General features: G+C 47.3%; 1 protein-coding gene across 1 annotated transcript in view; it reads right to left on the bottom strand.

Annotated features, from left to right (window-relative positions):
* The window catches only part of HCN4 (hyperpolarization activated cyclic nucleotide-gated potassium channel 4), a 107,712-nt gene that overhangs the window by 21,999 nt on the left and 67,423 nt on the right, over window positions 1–18,290 (bottom strand). The window contains 1 exon segment of the mRNA XM_010005893.1: window positions 10,992–11,210. Coding sequence (XP_010004195.1) covers window positions 10,992–11,210 — 219 coding nt within the window.

The following is an 18,290-nucleotide window of genomic DNA, read 5'->3' as shown; positions in this document are numbered from 1 at the left end:
TTCCCTCCTTGTCTCACCAGTCCCCTCCTGCCAAAGCTCAGATCACTCACAGTCCAAAGGGAACTATTTAACTCCTTCCCTGCCCTCAATCTCCATCATGAATCCTCCTCTTGCTGGCAGTAATAAATCACTGACTGAAAAGGCTGGACTATTTCCTTGCCCTACTTCTGAAGATAAAAAAGACCCTGCATTTGAGAAGAGCTGCTCCCATCCCAGTCTGGGCATTGACATCTTCTGTGTCCTCTTCTGCTTCACACAAGTCACTCTTCAGAGCTTCAGAGAAATGGTGATTTCCATTTTTAGAACTCAGTTAATCAAACACATTTAAACACATTCACATCATGGTCACCAACATGGGCACACACCTAACCCACTGGCATGCAGGCACTTGGGATGCTTCTCTCCCTCTAACCAAAGCTAAATACCCACTTTCTATTCAGAGCTGTACTGCTTGGATCCTTCCAGAACCAGGCTGAAAGCACTGGGGGACCAAGCTTAATTGTGGTCACAGTCTCCATTTCTGGACTCCATGGAAGACAAGAGATGCACTTGTGTAAGGAAAAGGGGAATCAAGCACAGTGATGTATTTTCAACTGAGTGAAACATGATGATGCTCTGACAGCATTTCCAATGCTGGTGGCACAGCTCCTGTGAGACTGGATGAAGGTACATCTGAGCAGCCACCATGTATAATCTTGTGGCTCTCTCAAGTGGATTAGCTCTTCACTGGGGTAAACATAAGAGCCACAGAATGGTTTGAGTTGGAAGGGACCTTAGAGATCATCCATTTCCAACCCCCTGCATGGGCAGGGACACCTCCCACCAGCCCAGGCTGCTCCAAGCCCCATCCAACCTGCCCTTCAACACTGCCAGGGATGGGGCAGCCACAGCTTCCCTGGGCAACCTGGGCCAGGCTCTCACCACCCTCACAGCCCAGAGTTTCCTCCTCAATCTCCCCTCTTCCAGTTTTCATCCATTTCCCCTTGTCCTCTCCCTCCCTGCCCTTGTCCCAAGTCCTTCCCCAGCTTTCCTGGAGCCCCTTCAGGCACTGGAAGGTCTCCTCAGAGCTGTCTCTTCTCCAGGTTTAACATCAAGTAGTGAGATTCACCAGACAGAATGTCCTGATTGGAAATAGTTGCATCTTTGCTTTATCTTCTCTGGCTTATGATTAAACAGTGCAGCTCCTCAGCAGTCAGTAATTACTAAACCCCAAAAAATGCTGATTTTTGGTCCATTTTTTTTTGTCTTTTTAGCCACTCATATTCCAAATCCAGGATTTGTTCTACAGCCACATATAAACCATACTCAAAATGATCAAGACATACGTTCTCATGGAGTCAAATGACTTTAGGATTAAGTGGTTTAAGGGAAAATAATGAACTTTTGTAAGACAATAAGATCATGCCAACACTGCTGGTGAGATCTTTGTTGGTTTCCCTTTGCAGAGCTCCATGCTTGGTCACATTCAGCATCAATCCCAGCTGATGTAATTTTGCTCTTTTGCTGAAATTGTGCCCAGAGCTGTAACTGGTGCAGGCTATCACAGTTTATCCTCAGGCTGCCAACACTTAGGAACACAGTTGGCTCTACACACATACTCATACTCATGAGCACTGTCCTACTGTTTTCCAACAAGAATATAGATATTCATTCAATTACATGTGCACAGGGTTGCCTTCTTCATAGCAATGGGAAGGTGATTGTGAGGAGCTACATTCAGGCATATGCTGTCCTTTCCCTTCTCCAGCCCCCAGGCAGCAAGAGGATGAGGCAGGAGCTGATTCCTTCACAAGAGGGAACCAGAGGAAACTCAAATTGAACAAGTAAGTGGAAAGACAGCTGAGGTGCCTGCATGAGGGGGGTGGCAGGGGAGGATCAGAGTGTGTTACAGGCAGATTGAAGCAGGTTGCACAGGTTATTTCAATATCAATTCAACCAGAACAACTCAGACCACATCTAGCACAGCACCAAACATTACCAGTGCTGCTTTTGCTTTCTGATTAATAAACTACATTTAAACCCATGCCCATCTACTCTTCAGCTTTGTAAGGTATTGGATAGGTACCTCCATTCTGCAAAAAGCTTTACACAATGTCGTTGTTCTGAGCTATTCCAAAGGCTGGATTCATTTTTGTACCATGGCACCAGCCCTGTTTGCTACATGTTAGGTGCTGAAAAACGTGGAACATGTTTACCCTTACTGCAGTGATACCTTCAGAAATTGTCTCACCTAGAATCAGGCTCTTTATCTCTTGCTGTGTTAAAAGAGCACAGACCTTAGCAGCAAATTCTTGGGGCTTTTTTTCCATTTTCTATCCAACATTCATTCCATTCAGGATGGCTGTAATGATCAAGTGCTGTAGTGTCCTCCCCTGGCTGTTAATCAGTACCTATTCAGGCAAGGATTATGCTTCAGACAATCTGATTCCTGGGTGGTGAGATGTCAGACAGACTGAGAACGGACAATTATGAGCCTGATTAAGCAGTTGTTTACTTCCTCCTATCATCTGCATTGCTGCAGTGGCCTCAGTGCAGGCCAGGGAACCCCACCACAGGGATGGTGCCACTCACTACATAGTGCTGAGCTTGCAGTCACACCCCCAGAAGACACGACCTGGCTTTGCTGCAAGCAATGGAAATGGCTGCTGACTTCAGAGGCCACAGAAGAGCAGATCCAAGAACTCTGAGACAGATTTTTTTGCATTAAATGCTGTGGGCAATATCCTTTTGTCTGCTCTTAGAGATGCTCAGCCTTAAGGTCTAATCCTGTGCATCTCAGCAAGGTGATACAATGATGAATGTATTATGTACAAACCTGTACATCATGGCTACAGAAACACCTTGTTTACAGAAACACCTAGCTCCAGCCTGGGAAAAGCACCTGAGGGGAATGCCTTGCTAGGTTTGAGAGGTCACATCCCAGTATAAACCAGTGGTCCAGCACAAGGAGCTTTAGGACCTGGTCAATGACTTTTATTATTCATTAAGCACTCTGAAAGTCGTATCATGGGGATATGCTGGAGAAGTCAGGTTGTGTCCCTGGATCCACACATCTGTGCGTGTGAGGGGGAAAAAGGGATCAAGATTACTTTCCTCTGAAGAGTAGAATGAGTGAGATGAGGTGAAATCTGCCAGCAGACAAAGGCTGGAGATAGGGAAAAGGCAACAGTGACTCTGTGCCGTTTGAAATCAGTATTGCTGGGAGCAGCCTTTTGCCAGGAGAGATGGCTCAGCAGGGAGGCTCAGTGCTTTGCATTATGATGTATTTATTTATTTATTTATTTACAGCTCAAGTGCCAAAATGAATCTCAAACCTGATAATGAAGTTTGAAATCCCACACCAGGATATAAAAAACTGCTGAGGCAAGAGCACTTTCTGTGACAAAACACACAGTGCTCGTGCGTGTGCACAACATCCTGCTCAGACCAGGCTGTCATCAACGTTGCTCAAAGAACAGAACTGTTTGTCTGCCTTCCACTCTCAGAAACAAGATGTCAAAATCTTACCTATAATCATAAGATCTCTGGTACAGCAAAACAAAACGAGTCCCAACTGTAAACCTGCAGACAATCTGCATGGAATGGTTTGGGTTGGAAGGGACCTTAGAGATCATCCATTTCCAACCCCCTGCATGGGCAGGGACACCTCCCACCACACCAGGTGGCTCCAAGTCCCATCCACCCTGCCCTTCAACACTGCCAGGGAGGGGGCAGCCACAGCTTCCCTGGGCAACCTAGGCCAGGCTCTCACCACCCTCACACTCCACAATTCCCTCCTCATGTCTCACCTCAATTCCCCCTCTTCCAGTTTTCATCCATCCCCCTTTGTCCTCTCCCTCCCAGCTCTTGTCTCAAGTCCCTCCCCAGCTTTCCTGGAGCCCCTTCAGGTACTGGAAGGTGCTCTAAGGTCTCCCTGGAGCCTTCTCTTCTCCAGGCTGAACAACCTCAACTGTTTATCTTTCCTTCTCAACCCCAAACTCTCTCTTTCTTTCTCTTTCCTTCTTTAAAGATGTTCTGAAAGACACTGCAAGGTGGCTGACTCCTTCCTTCCCTTGTTGGTGTGAGCATGGAGAGAGTACTGTATGTCCCCCTGTGCTTCAGGACAGGCCCACACTCCATGGGGGCACTGCCACCTACCAGGGGGACACCCTCACACCTGGGCACTGAACTAGCTTCTTTCAGTGCTCACTGATCTCTGATGCCTCGATAACAAAGAACAGGTTTTGCAGCTTCAAAATGGGACTCTTCTTAGTAAACAGTTTCAGGTAAGTCCACCAAAGAACTACTCTTTTGCAAGAAGAAAAACTACTCAAGCCTGGTTTAGTAAAGGACATAAAGGGAAGATTATTTGCACTGCAAGAGGTTTTTAAAATACATCATTAGGTTTTCCATCGGAAACATTTTCATTTTATAACCAACCCAGGATTCTTTCATGAAGAGGATTAAACAACCTTAAAACAATTGCCACACATTTCTGATTTTTTGCTTGAGCTGAACTGAAAAAATCCTTACTTTTGCCACTCCATTATCTACTTCTTACAAACATTCTTCTCAAATCAAGAGGGATGTGTTCTCAAGGACAGCTGCCTTGCAGCACTGGATGCACAACCCTATGCCAGTCGTTCTCACTGCATCTGGTCTGTTCACTGGCTGAAAGCACTTAAGAGACTTGAAAATCAGAGTCAAAGGATGGTTCCAGCCAGAAGGGACCTCTGGGGGTCATCTGGTCCACATCCCCAATCAAATGAGACAACTTACATCAGGTTGCAATTTGCTGGCAACCCACATTCATGTGGGTGGGTTGCAGAGAAGGTGGGGATTGGGGATCCTTTACTATTCCAGCCATTCCTTAACATGTTAGAGAGAAAGCTGGACTCCTCCTGTTAACTGAAACTGCATCTAACCTTGTTCCTTTCACTTGCTGACTCTGGGCTGCAAACCAGCCAGAAAAATACAGGATACAGGAAAAATACAGGAAAACCTCCCTAAAGGCAGTGCTGGGACACTGAGCACAGTGTACATCAGAAGTCCACACTTCTAGACACAATCAATAAAGCACATCATTTATAAGCCTTGTTATCAACCCCAAGTGCTTTGATTGACAGTAACATGGGACATAATAGTTCTCAGGTATCTCTTAACAGACTGAAGTAATACCCAACTAGTGCAGTCATAAGAGGAAAAAGCAGGGCACTCCAAACTTTTTCCAATTAAGAAACATGATTCAATTTTGCATTTTATTAGATTTTTCAGACACCTTCCATTTCTGGAGTGCTGCACACTCCCTACCCTCTCCTTCACACACACTGACAAAAGAGTAAGGGTGCTCTGCAGCTTTCCTGACATCCAGAGCTGAGATGTTAGCTCAGGAGGGGACTTCTACACAACCTCTTTGGACTCCAGGAATGACAGCTGGGAACAGATCTTGGTGACCAATCATCTTGGGAATGGCACTTCAAATCTTGTTCAGAGTGGTAATGAACATGAAATTTTCCATTTGAGAGGCTTGTTCAGAGTAGGTGTGGGAATAATGGCAGCTTTTGCCCAGCTCCAGGCAGATGACACCACACACTGTAATGTGTCTGAGCTGTGTTGTCCCCAAGGAAGCAAAGCCAGCCTGGAGTCACAAGAATGAACAGAGATTTGGTGCAGTGCTGTGCCGGGGTTAATTAGCTGTGGAGGGGGGCTAATCAGCAAGAGCATGTTGCCAGGCTAATGTGATTACTCTGTAGCCAGGACGGCAGCTACGATCCCTGCACTGAATTCCCTGCACACCTTCTGTTGAAGGCAGTTCATTGAGGGCCTAAAAATCCAGGAGTAGCCACGAAGGGTCAGGCTGAGGGCTCCTCTCACCTGGTCTCTATCAGTTTCAGGTGCTTTAAGGAACAGAAGGAATAAAAGAGGCCCACAGCAAACCAGTTCCTGGCCATACCCTCCTAGCTTTTCTAACAAAAGCTGATTAGGTTGGATCTGCATCTCAGCCTTCACTAACTCTTGAAGGAATTTCCTTATGTGATTTTGTAAAAATATTCTAAGGTTAACCAAACTCTGGGTCTCCACAGCACCCTGGAGCAGTGAGTTCCACAGTTTAATTATACACCATTAAAAAACCCCTCTCCTTAAACCTGTTGCCTAGTAAGTCTCTGCCCTGTTGGTGTCCTGGAAAGAACTGACTGAGCCCAGAAAACAGGTTCTCAGCTCCTGCTGCAGCAGCCAGGCACTCTGGCAATCTCTCCCTTCCCCTCTAAGCAGTACTGGTCTGTGTTTTGTCTGCAACAGAGATGCCACATTCCACTGGTTCTGCTTCAGTCTTTGCAGTTACTAACTTTTCCTTAATTACTCTTTGTTGAATTCAGGCTGATGGCAGATGGGCCGAAATGTTGATAGTTGGACAGCAAAGTGCTTTTTTGTTCAGATAGCCAGACCATGAGATAAAACTGGCAAGAAGTGCTGTGCTGATGGTTAAGAAGGGCTGTTTCAGGAGCTCAGAGGTGATGTCACTAGTGTTTCTCTAGGATTTATCAAGTGATTCTCTCCTCAGTGTTACCTTCTTGCCCCCACCCCCTAAGCAGCCTCTTCCGAATAAAGGCAAGTGAATATGCAAGCATCTATCCAGTCTCAAGGTGTATTTTAAGAACAGGAAACACTGGATAGTTTAGATAGTGATGCAGAGAAGAGAAGGAGCAGTGTGGATTGAGTGTGGAGGGCAGAGAGCTTGAGGGAATGCCAGTGTAGCAGAAAGATGTTGAGGAGAGATGAGGCTCTGGAAGGAGAGATTACGTCTTTGTTGGGCTCTGCAGTGCTGACAGCAGCAATCCCTATCTCTCATCAGTCATTCTTCCATATGTACCTGAGGAGATAACACAAGGGGAGCTGAGACTCTGCAGGATGCCCATCACTGCTTGCATCCTGCTGGGATGGGAGACTGGAGCCCAGAGCCTCTCTCTGCTTTGTTCCAAGGAGCGTGGCTGCAGCAAGCAGCATCATCACCCCTCCCCAAAGCCTCAAGGTTACACAACCTGCTGGGGAGGATGAGTATGTGTGTGGTGACTTGACATAAATATTAATCCAGCTGAGCTTTAGGCTTAGAGAAAGAAATTAATAGAGGAACCTGAAAAAGCATGAAAAAACTTGCGTATTGTTCATCTCATTTGTTCATCTCCTGGGCAGGAAGCACTCTTTCTCTCTTCAGAGCCACAGATACTGCAGGCTGTGGGGTAATTTCACAGTCAATGATGAACTTACATGCTAAGGCTTGAGCTGACCCAAGAATAGCTGAAAAGGGCCTTGTGCCTCTGCTCTTGCTTATGCACCTCCTCCACCAGCACCCTGCACCAGCTCCAGCACCCACTGGACTCTACAGTGAGTAACTCAACCCACTAATCTGGCAGAAAACTAACCCTGAAGAAAAAAATCAGCTCAGTAAAGGTCTGAGAAGTATGGAAGGTGGGGCACAAGAGTGAAACAGTGCAGTTGAGAACAGTGGCAGGGAGCACTGGGTGAGGACAGAGATGTGAGGCTTCCCCTCTTGAGTCAGAGCTGTTGGATCCATCCAGTTATCATATGGAACTGAACAACATGACTTTGGGAAATTCTTCTGTCAGAAACCTTTAGGACTTGTAGTCATATTCTCTCACACGTAGGAAAACAGGCACCAATCTTGGGTGCAAAGCTATTTTGGAGTTAGACACCAGACTGAGGTTAAGAAGTAAGAGTCAGCTCCTGACCCTGCCACTGACCCCCTGTGACCACAGGCAAGTAATTTGGGGTGTAAGACACTCTGCAATGTAAGATGGAACAGACAGGTCCCTTCTGACTTCATCTCTGGGACTGGAAATAAAACAGTCAGTTGAGAGTGCCAGACCTAAAGAGCTATTCTGGTTCAGAGCTTTTTAAAGGAGGCAGAGAGCCAGACTTACATGAGTGCCTGAGCTGGTGTGAGTGCTCTTTGCCACATGGAACTCTCCACAGGTACTTGGAAGCCTCAGCACTGCACTGTCTTGGAGAGTGCAACCTCCTCTCCAAATTCTCCATGCTTCCTACCTCCCCACCAAACCTGTACAGCCTTGCAGAAACTAGCATAGCATGAAGTCAGATGCTATAGCAGATTTAGGCAGGACAGGGACTGAATATCTAAATGTTCAATGAATTCAACCCAGAGTGAGACAAGCCTGCTACTGCAGCCAACAGACAGCACATCTTGGCTTGAAATCCTCTTCTCAAAAGCCCTGTTTGTACAAGGGAAGAACAAGGTGGCTTGGCAGAGAAACAGACACTCTGAAACCTCACCACAAACTCACTCCTGCACCTTGTTCTGAAGGTGACACAAAGCAAAGCCTGTCCATACTAGCAATAACCTTCTGTCCTGTTACTCTGTCATTTCTGCTCTTCTTCTCCCTCCCAACCATCTCCCCCTTCTTTGGCTACTCCCACGACAGCTGCTCAAGTCTCCTGAGCCTAATCTTCTGCTGAGATGAGAGGCAGAGCCCTGTCTGCACCCCAAAGGTGTACCCAGCAGAAGTCTCTAAACGCTGTCTGCTTCTACCAATTGACCTGCAAACTTGTTGAGATTCTTTGCTTATAATATGCTTCAACAGACACATTGTCCCATGAGGACCGAAATAAATTGAGTTGCAGGGCTGCAAATCATGCCTCATTTTAATCAGGGCTATTCAAGTGCTAAGGAATGCAGAAAGCAAATAGGTATTTGTTTTTAAGGCCACTGTTTGTCTCATTTGCAAGAGGAAAATGAATGTGCTCAACCCCTGAGGCTTTAATCCCAGGAGAATATCTTGGGAAATGAACCTGCTATAACCACTACACATGAAATACACCCTTTGTTAAATCCTCTACCCACTGCTTTTGTCACAATTTTTTTCTTTTGGATCTATTAACTCTCTCATTCACTTCTCCACATTCTAATAAGGCTTTAACCTTTCACACTACTTCTGTCACTCCCACTGCAGTCCCTGCTGGTTTACTGGTGACTCATTTCCCTGAGTACCCAACTGGAATCCAACGTCAAGTTCTGCCCTTGTCTTCAGACCTCATTTTAGAAAAAATTACTGCCCAGTCCTGCAGGTGTAAAGGTGGCTGCAGCCAGACTGACCAGGTGGTTGGATTTGCAAATCAGCCCCCCATGCTACTTCAAACACATTTGAATAAATACTCTGCAGACACAGTTTTGATCAGCTTGCATTCCTAGTGCTGCAGTGTCCTTCTCTTTGGCATGCTCTGCTCTCCATTAGAATTCATCCAGCCAATCTATAAGACAGAGGTAAAACTCTGTACAAACCCAGAGCTCTAGTTGCATCCCAGTCCTCCACACCTCAGCTCCTGGGCTTTTTCCCTCTTGCAGCTCTTGCTGTGGTTTGAGACCTTCCCTATCCTCACAGCATGATTCAGCCTCTTCTTTGCTTTCACCCTCTGCCCTAATCTCTTTCTGTGGCCCAGTGTTGTAATCCCCATGTCTCAAACCTATTCCTAGGCCATCTAACAAATCCTTTCTCCCACCTTCTCCCTGAACTTACAGTCCCTATGGCATCCTCAGCCCTACTAACTGGGGAAAGTTGCTTTTGATGATGCCTGGAAGTAACTTTGTGGTGAAGTCCCTTCCTCACCTCTGAACCCCCCAGGCCCCTGCTCCTCATACCCACTCAACTCTTTGATGAGCTCTCCTGTTTAGTGGAGGTGTGGGGTTACTGGTTGAGCCAGAATTGGAAGGCAGCAGTTTTGCCTGTCTATGCCCAAAAGGAAAAAAGTATTATTGCACCAGGAGCCCCTTTTGCTCTAGATAATTAAATGTCATTGTGCAGACAGGAACATAAGGTATGGAAAGAGGGAAGGAATCACTGCAGTTCCCTTCGTGGGCTGAATCAGGGTGACCGACCCTGTTTGCCCCTTACGATCCCACAAGTTCACAGCATCACCTTAGATCCACCACCACCAGTAACTGCTGCTGCAGTTACAACCTGAGCAGTTGTGATCTGTCTGTCTGTGCCCTACATTATGCAATTCAACAACTGTGCAATTAATTCGATAGCTACCTGGGGAACCTGCTGGGAGCTCCTGAGCTTTGATCTGTGCTTAGGGGTTTGTTATGTAGTTTCACTCATGAGCACTGAAGTGAATAATCCAGATACTTTTAAAGGAAGCACTTGCTAAACAAACGCTGCACATTCTGGAACGTTCACTTGGGATTTGAAACAAGATCTTGGAAAGGAAAAAGTGACTTACAGTTTTAGATACCAGTGACATTGATAACGTTGATCTAAAAAGACAGTCAGAGACAACACCAATCACCCACTTGACCTAATATTATTGATCTGATTTTGCAACTGTGTCCTCCTGAGGGTCTGCTTTAGTGAATGGATGGGTACGAATTACCAATAAACTGCTGCATGACAAAGACACTGCACCGATGGCCCCTCACATGGGTCACTGCCAGCCCTGGCAACCTCCAGACAATGCAGAGAATCAGAGTAATTATGGTTGGAAAGGACCTCTGAGATCACAAGGCCAACCATAAACACAACCCCCCTAAACAACCACAAACAGCCACACACTCTCCACCAGAAAACACCCACAACAAAAAACCCTCTACAACCTCAGCCACTAGGGCATGCTCTCAAGTGCCACATCTACATGTTTCTTCAATAGCTCCAAGGACGGTGACTCCACCAGCTCCCTGGGGAGGCTTTTCCAGTGCCTGACCACTCCCTTCAGTATAGAAATTCTTCACAATACCCAATCTGAACCTCCCCTGTTGCAACTTCAGGCCACTTCCTCTGGTCCTGTTGTTACTCACCCGGGAGAAGAGCCCAACACCCACCTCCGTTCAGGTAGTTGTAGAGGGCAATGAGGTCTCCCCTCAGCCTCCTCTTCTCCAAACTAAACAACCCCAGTTCCCTCGGTCACTTCTTCCCCAGCTTGGTAGCTCTAATGCACAACCCCCCCTGGCTCAGAGAAGGCTTGCAAAGCCCAGTCCTTACCTTCTCCTGGTACTGACGCCGTGAGGAGTCCAGAGACTGGATGAGGGCAGTGGCGTGGCCGATGAACATGGCGTAGCAGGTGGCCCCAACAATCATGCTGAGCATGGTGAGCCAGACGTCGGACATGCCCACGGGCGCCTGCTGCCCGTAGCCAATGCACAGCATATGGCTCATGGCCTTGAACAGGGCATAGGAATACTGCTTCCCCCAGGAGTCGTTCTGAAGAGACACAGACAGACACAGCTTCAGCATGGGGACATGACATTCTAAGAGATGAACGCGTTTCAGAAAAGGATACTTCACATTGCACCCAAAAAGTCATATTTAAAGCACTTTCTATATGTTCAACAAGCAATTTCATTTGTCGATGGCTTGGAAATGCTGGGCACACTTGATTTAAAAAAAAAAAAAGAACCCCCAAATTTAGTAATCTGCCATTAACAAATTTTGGCCAGGATGTTTACAGATTCCATGGACTCTTTTCAGTAAAAGTTTCCAGAAAGGAAGCCAGACAGTCTGACACACTGGTAACCTGGAGTAAACTAAGATGATGCATTGGGATATTTTCAAAATGTGGGAGAAGGAACCAAAGCAAGTGAATACTCCAGTGGGAAATGGGACTTTAGCAGAGAATTGGTAAAGGGGAGGCTGAGCAAAACTACCAGCAGCAAGATCTTAGAGCAGGGAAAATGACTCCTCAGCAGTTTAGGAAATGGATAGGCTCTCTGGTCATTACCTGAAGAGATGGGAAGGGCAGAAACCTAACATCCTAACGTCCAAACAGCAAGGTCTTCTCACTGCAAAACAGGGCTCTTTTTCAGAGAGCTGAGAAAACTACAAATGGTCTCATTTGAGAGATGCAATAAACCATGGTGAGAAGCCAGCTGAAGTCAATGGCTTCTCTTGAACACTCTGCTCTCCCACTGCAACTGACACAAGAAGTACCTCATCATGGGACAGGGAGGAGAAGCAGCTTAAGTTTCATGATTATTCTGATTAGCCTGGGTTCATGGTACAGCTCAAGGTACATTTACTATCCTGTGGGTATTACATGCTAGCAAGTCCTTGCCACAAAACCTTGTAAAGTAAATGCACTGTCATCACACGTTGCTATTACAAGGTATGTGCAAAAATACCTCTGCTACAGTGACATTCGTCACAGCATATACCCTGTACATTCATCAGTCTTCCTTCTGTTCCTAGGAAGGTGTGAACGTTATGGATATAGCTGTGTGGATACATGTACCATGGCAACATCAAAGGTCATTGTACAGAAGGCCTGGTTTGTGGCTTGTCAAATGGACAAGCAATACTTGTGTGAACTCCATTCAGCCTCAGCACCAGTGACCAGCAATGCTAGGAGCCCTGGAGCTTCCTGGACCTCTCCTTGGAGGTATCTAATCCCAGGTGGAAGGCTGCTGACCTCTCTCTGCAAGCAGCTGAGTGTCACTAATGTTGATGGAAATTTTTCAGAAGGTTGCAAGCAGTTAAACAGAAGCAAAGTGTTCTGTTGCTGTTTGTGAGCTGTGGCAAAGAGCTGGAACCTCTGGAGAGTGTTAATGCTTGGCTAGGAGATAAGCACATGGACAAAGGCAGGTGATAGCTTCCCCTGCCCATATTCTGTTACATTATGCAAGACAGGCCTGATTGACCCTGCAACAAGAAGGGCAAAGCAACTGAAGGGAGAGCAAAGCGGACACAGAAGCAGCACATTCAGGGCCTCAGAAGAGCCTGCTCCCTGCTGGCGCCAGCCTGTCTGGGCTCACCTCCCTAACAAAGCAGGAACCTGTTCCCCTCCTGCACTGGAAAAAACTACCCTTGAGTCAACAGAGAGAGAAGAGACAATGTGGCCGTTGGTGGCTCTGTTCCTGGCTATGCAGTTGGCTTGCCAGTGTGTGAGGAGTTGCAGCCAAAAGGGGAGAGAACTACAGATGAAGGCAAACAAGCATTTGCATTCTGCTGCCTGTACAGGGCAGCAGGAAGGATCTGTCCAGAGGGCTGCCTGAGGTGTAAGCACCCAAGGAGTGAATCTCTTGCTCTTTTGTCTCACCTATGTCTATGGTCTTGGGCCTAGAGTCCTGGCTAAAGCAGTGGAGGGGGACCCCATTATTCCACCATCTGGATTTTGTGTCATTTTGCAGACCTGCTTCTGATGTGTGAAGGCATCAAGCATCTCACACACCTGACAAAAGCATCCCTGTATCTTCACTCCTAACATTTCCAGGAGCCATGGTCCCTTTTCCTCAGCTCTGTAGTATCAGCAGTCATAAAGCTGTGGCCTCTACAAGTAAACAATGGCAAATGCTGCACACTCTATGGATTTAGCCCACCAGTGCTTCAGCAGGGAAGCCATCATCCTGAGACATCAGGCAGAAGCAGGCACACTTGACCAACCTTTGCTTAAAATGCCTGTAAAGTTGGGCAAGACATTCCCAGCTTTACTGGGCCAGAGGTGGTAGTGCAAGTGTCCTGTCCCATCCCATCCTTGTTAAATTAACTCCTTTTCCATGCAGACACTTCTCACTGCAGATGGCAGAAATGCTGCTGCCCTCTATGTTCAGTGTGGCTGTGGTTTAACAGGGCAGCACAACAGAACTGAGCACAGGGAGAGAGGAAATGCCAAGCTGAAATCCCAAAGGGAATCTGGGGAAACAAATTCCAGCTGAGCTAGAATTTGATCTATCAGGAACCTGGTTGTCAGGTCTTTAATGGCCATCAGAACCTAAGAGGAACATCTGGGTATCAGGCAGGTTCAAGTTTTAAAAGCCATTCTTCCAGCAACTTGCTGCTCAGGAGTGCTGTTTACAAGGAAACTTGCCAGTGTTTTTTATAGGTATTAGTCATACAAAACTACAACATCCAACATCACTGAGCCCCTGCAACCTGCAGAAACACTCCTGGCTCCCTGGGAGCTCTATGGTTACAAGTCATAACCCCAGTTCCAAACAGCAGCACAGCTCCCTGTGAGGACAGCCTGCGTCGTGCCAGACTGAGGAGATGGCTGAGTAATGCCAGAGAGAGGGAGCAGAGGTGGAGGGAAACACGGAGTGCTTGAAAAAAATCCCGAGCAGTGTGGTCTGCTGGGAGAAGGGATCAAGGAGTGCTGAAAGAGAAGCACTTCCATGAAGGGAAAAATTTACAGAGCAAATACCTCTAGGATGCAACCACTGAGCTCTGTGAGCATCTGTGAAGAGCACTAGATCCTCATGGCACAGTCTGTGTGTGCCATGAGAACTCTTTGCTTACAGGTCTCAGTATATCTTTAGGTTTTAAGGCCTGCTCTGCACCCTTTTATTTAGAATCACAGAATGGTTTGGGTTGGAAGGGACCTTAAAGATCATCTACATCCAACCCCCCTGCATGGTCTCCCACTAGACCAGATTGCTCTAACTGGAGGTTGGGTTTGAGGTGGGGTCACCCGCACTGTTTGCTTTTAGGGATGAGCAAAGCTCCCACTCAGGGTTGTACCAAATTCCTCATGGAATCCCCTTTCCCTGCTGGCCCATGTATTTGTAATAAAATCATCGTGGAATGGTTTGGGTTGGAACGGACCTTAAAGATCATCTAGATCCAAACCCCTCCATGGGCAGGGACACCTCCCACCAGCCCAGGCTGCTCCAAGCCCCATCTAACCTGCCTTTCAACACTGCCAGGGATGGGGCAGCCACAGCTTCCCTGGGCAACCTGGGCCAGGCTCTCACCACCCTCACACTCCACAATTCCCTCCTCATGTCTCACTTCAATCTCCCTCTTCCAGTTTTCATCCCTTCCCCCTTGTCCTCTCCCTCCCTGCCCTTGTCCCAAGTCCCTCCCCAGCTTTCCTGGAGCCCCTTCAGGCACTGGAAGGTGCTCTAAGGTCTCCCTGGAGTCTTCTCTTCTCCAGGCTGAACACCCCAACTCTCCCAGCCTGTCTCCAGAGCAGAGCTGCTCCAGACCTCTGATAATCTTCATGGCCTCCTCTGGACTCCCTCCAACAGCTCCATGTCCTCCTGTATTGGGGGCTCCAAAAATGGACACACAGAACTTTTCCACAGAATAAGCAGGCAGGTCTGGAACGCAGCACTTCAAGCAAGAGTAGCAGTAGTGGTTCCACACATACTGTGGCCACAAGTTTACTTTCAGCACGGTGCCTTAGACTGCCTCAGCTTGTTTCCATAAGAGCCATATCCCTACACTCAGAATACCACTGTCCCAGTCCCATGGTGGGAGGGCTGTACTAATTCAAATATGCTGGAGTCTCTAAAATGGCCCATTAGGGTAGGTAAATGAGGCCTTAAACTACTGAAAGAAAATGACTCCTCGTTAACCAAATCTCCAAGCAAGCTGAAAGGGAGCTACAGATCTGTGCTTGAACACAGTCGAGGGGGATGTTATCTCAGGCACATGCCAGGCACTAGGAGCATTTGCAAAAGGGAGTTAAAATTACTTTGAAGCAGTTTCTCAGACTAGATTGTTTTTAACATCCACACTGGCACGACTCTAAGGGTTTTTCTGGGATTAGAGTCTGGACTGCAATGCCTCTGCTCAGATTCACCCTTGAATACATGGAAACACATTCCTGAAACTCTTCAAAGGCAGTGTTGGGTTCTGCAACACCTCACAGCACCATCTAAAGAAAGAGGAAGGTGTTTTATAGGATGTTCTGGGTCTGATGAACATGTGAGTGCACCTTGAACCCAGGCAGGAGAAGGCTAGAGAAAGACAGACAGAAGTGCTGGCAAGTTCTTGGGGTAGGGGCATAGTCCACAGGCACAATGTTAGGCCTGACTTGCACCACTAACATTTCACCCTATTAAGGAGCTGTCTGCTGTGGAAGGGCAATCTGGTGAACTCCCACATGTGCCTCAGCAGTGACCTTACCTGGGCACAGGGCTGTTACTCCAGGTTTGCTGCTGCACACCACCTATGTCAAGTTGCAAAATAAGGCCTCTGGGCATCACTGCCCTCACCTGGACAACACTGTAACTGCTGGGCTGGGAAAGAAAGACTCAGATCCAGTTTAAAGGGAGGGACTACTGGGATGAGAAATGGAGATGATAGGTCAAACTTCACATTGGACAAAACATGCCTGTTCTGGGCTTATTTCCAAGGAGAGCTTTGCATGGCCTTGACCTGAGAAAAGGGAAGATTTTCTCAGAACTCTGAGTGCCTCAGTCAGCCTTGCCTGGGACCCCCATCCATGCTCCTGGACCTCCATTTCAGCACAGGCCTGGGCACCCAGACCTTGCCTGAGCTTGCTGTACCTGTGCCCAGCCCAGGGCCCTGAACCTTTGCTATAGTCTTGTTTCTAGCCTTGCCTCTGGCCCCATTTCTTGCTGCTTCTGACCAGACTCCTTGGGTAGACCCTGGGCAGGACTGTCACCCTGTCTTCACTGGAATGGTCAAAGGAGCCCATTATCACCACTTCTGCTCTGTCCACCCTGTTTGGGACCAGTAGGACTGTGCCCTCATTGGTGAGGACCTGTGCAGTGATCACCCTTGGCTCCTGACTCACAGCCCGTCATGGAGCAGCTCTATTCTTGCTGCTTCCTGTCATGAGAATCTACTACACAGCCTCCTACGTCTGCTGAGTGATGATAGAGGGATTTGCTGTACTGGATGCTTGGGGAGAGTTAGGAATCTCACAGGAGATCTATGCAGGATTGCTGTCTTCCACAACACGTGTTACATCCATTTCTGTTCCACTACCAGAATGTTTTGGGGGCAGGAAGGGGGTTTAAGCTCCAAAGGAAAGTACTCTCCTTTTGATAGAAGGAAACATGTTTAAAATAACTTCCTATGCAAGGTGGTGCTGCATTTGACACAGGGTATTTGCCTTTCCTGCAGGGTTTATCAGTTCAGCACAGCACCCAAGGGAGGGTGCCACATGTTTCCAGCAGCTTTCAGGTCTCAGTAGAGCTCAGGTTTCTCTGATGAGGAGCTGCCAGGCAAGGGTCTTGGGGAGATGCTGCTGCCCACACACATGCTGCTCTGCAGCTGACTCAGTAGCATTTCTCTCTTTAATAAAATGCCCTGTAGGGAAGCTAATGCTGAAGCCCCTGAGATTAAGGTTGAGCAATTAATACTGAAAACATCCTTCCCCACCAGTTCAGAAAGAAGACATACAGAGATTCACTCCTACTATTGCTAAAGATGAAATGTGGTGCAGGGAGAAAACACCAAAATGAATTAGACTAGGGGATTTATCAAGCCCCTGATTTTGGCAACACCAGATCCCTTCCAGGGATCAAACCTTTAGAAAGCAGATGGGAGGTGTTGAATCTTCTTTCACTGCTGTGTCAGAATCAGAGCTGGTTTTATGGACTGCCAAGTGGCTAGGTGGGAAGCTCTGGAGCAGTGGAAGAGCAGCACCAGCACACTCAAGGACAAAGCCTCCAAAGCACTTGGCACCTCACTTTCAGCTCCCCTTGGCTGTGACAGCTTTAGAATATTCCTTTTTTTCCTACAGTGGTTCCATCCCAGCTTTTAGGCCCCTGTGTGCAATCAGGGCAGTCATGAACCAAGTATATTTATCTCCTCAAAGCTGTGACCAGGTCAGTACAGAATGTCCCAAAATCCAACCTACCAACTCTCTGTCACAAACAGACACCATCCTGGCCTCCTACCTCCCTACCCTGCCCATCACAGCTCTCAAACAGAGCCATTCTGGAATCTACCATCAAGATCTTAGCACCAGAGTCTGGGAACAGCCCAGACCAACATTTTTCTTGTTTTCCTCACTCAGTGGCCTCTCCTGTTCCTTCACTATAGACTACACATAAATTGTGGCACTAATCATGCCATCCACATCCATGACTGGTCCCAATGACACCTCTGGAAACCTTCTCAGGCAAGTAGAGGATAGGACCTTGCTGTGAGAAGAAACTATCTGATTCCAGAAGAACTAACTATTCTCTTTGTTACCTCTAAAACGAAGGTTATTTTGGGGCTGCCTTATTCCCTTACAGTTTCTGGAGTGGAAGACACCTGAACTGTAGGTGCGGCGTCTCTCCAGTTCTTCATTTCAGTTTCCTGAGGCTCCATTTCTGAGACAGTCACTGAGATAATTTTTTTTTTCTTTTATTAAGTGGAAAAAGTGAAGGTGATTTATCTGCAGAGAAGAAGCTGAAAAAAATCAGACAAGGCAAGTTTAATTACCAGCTTCACAGGCTCTCAAGGCTGGGAAGAAAATCATTGCAGTATTAGAGCCTGGTAAAGATCTGCTCTGGGTAGAAACTTTATACTCTGCCCCTTCTGAAGACTCTGTTGAGACCTCCTGCCTGTGGGATGCATCCCTCCCTGCTCTCCTCAGCATTCCTG

The sequence above is a fragment of the Chaetura pelagica genome, unplaced genomic scaffold, assembly GCF_000747805.2.
Source record: "Chaetura pelagica isolate M959 unplaced genomic scaffold, ChaPel_1.0 scaffold369, whole genome shotgun sequence".
Taxonomy (NCBI): domain Eukaryota; kingdom Metazoa; phylum Chordata; class Aves; order Apodiformes; family Apodidae; genus Chaetura; species Chaetura pelagica.
Note: the sequence above shows the minus strand (reverse complement) of the source record. Positions and strands in the feature narration are given on the sequence as shown.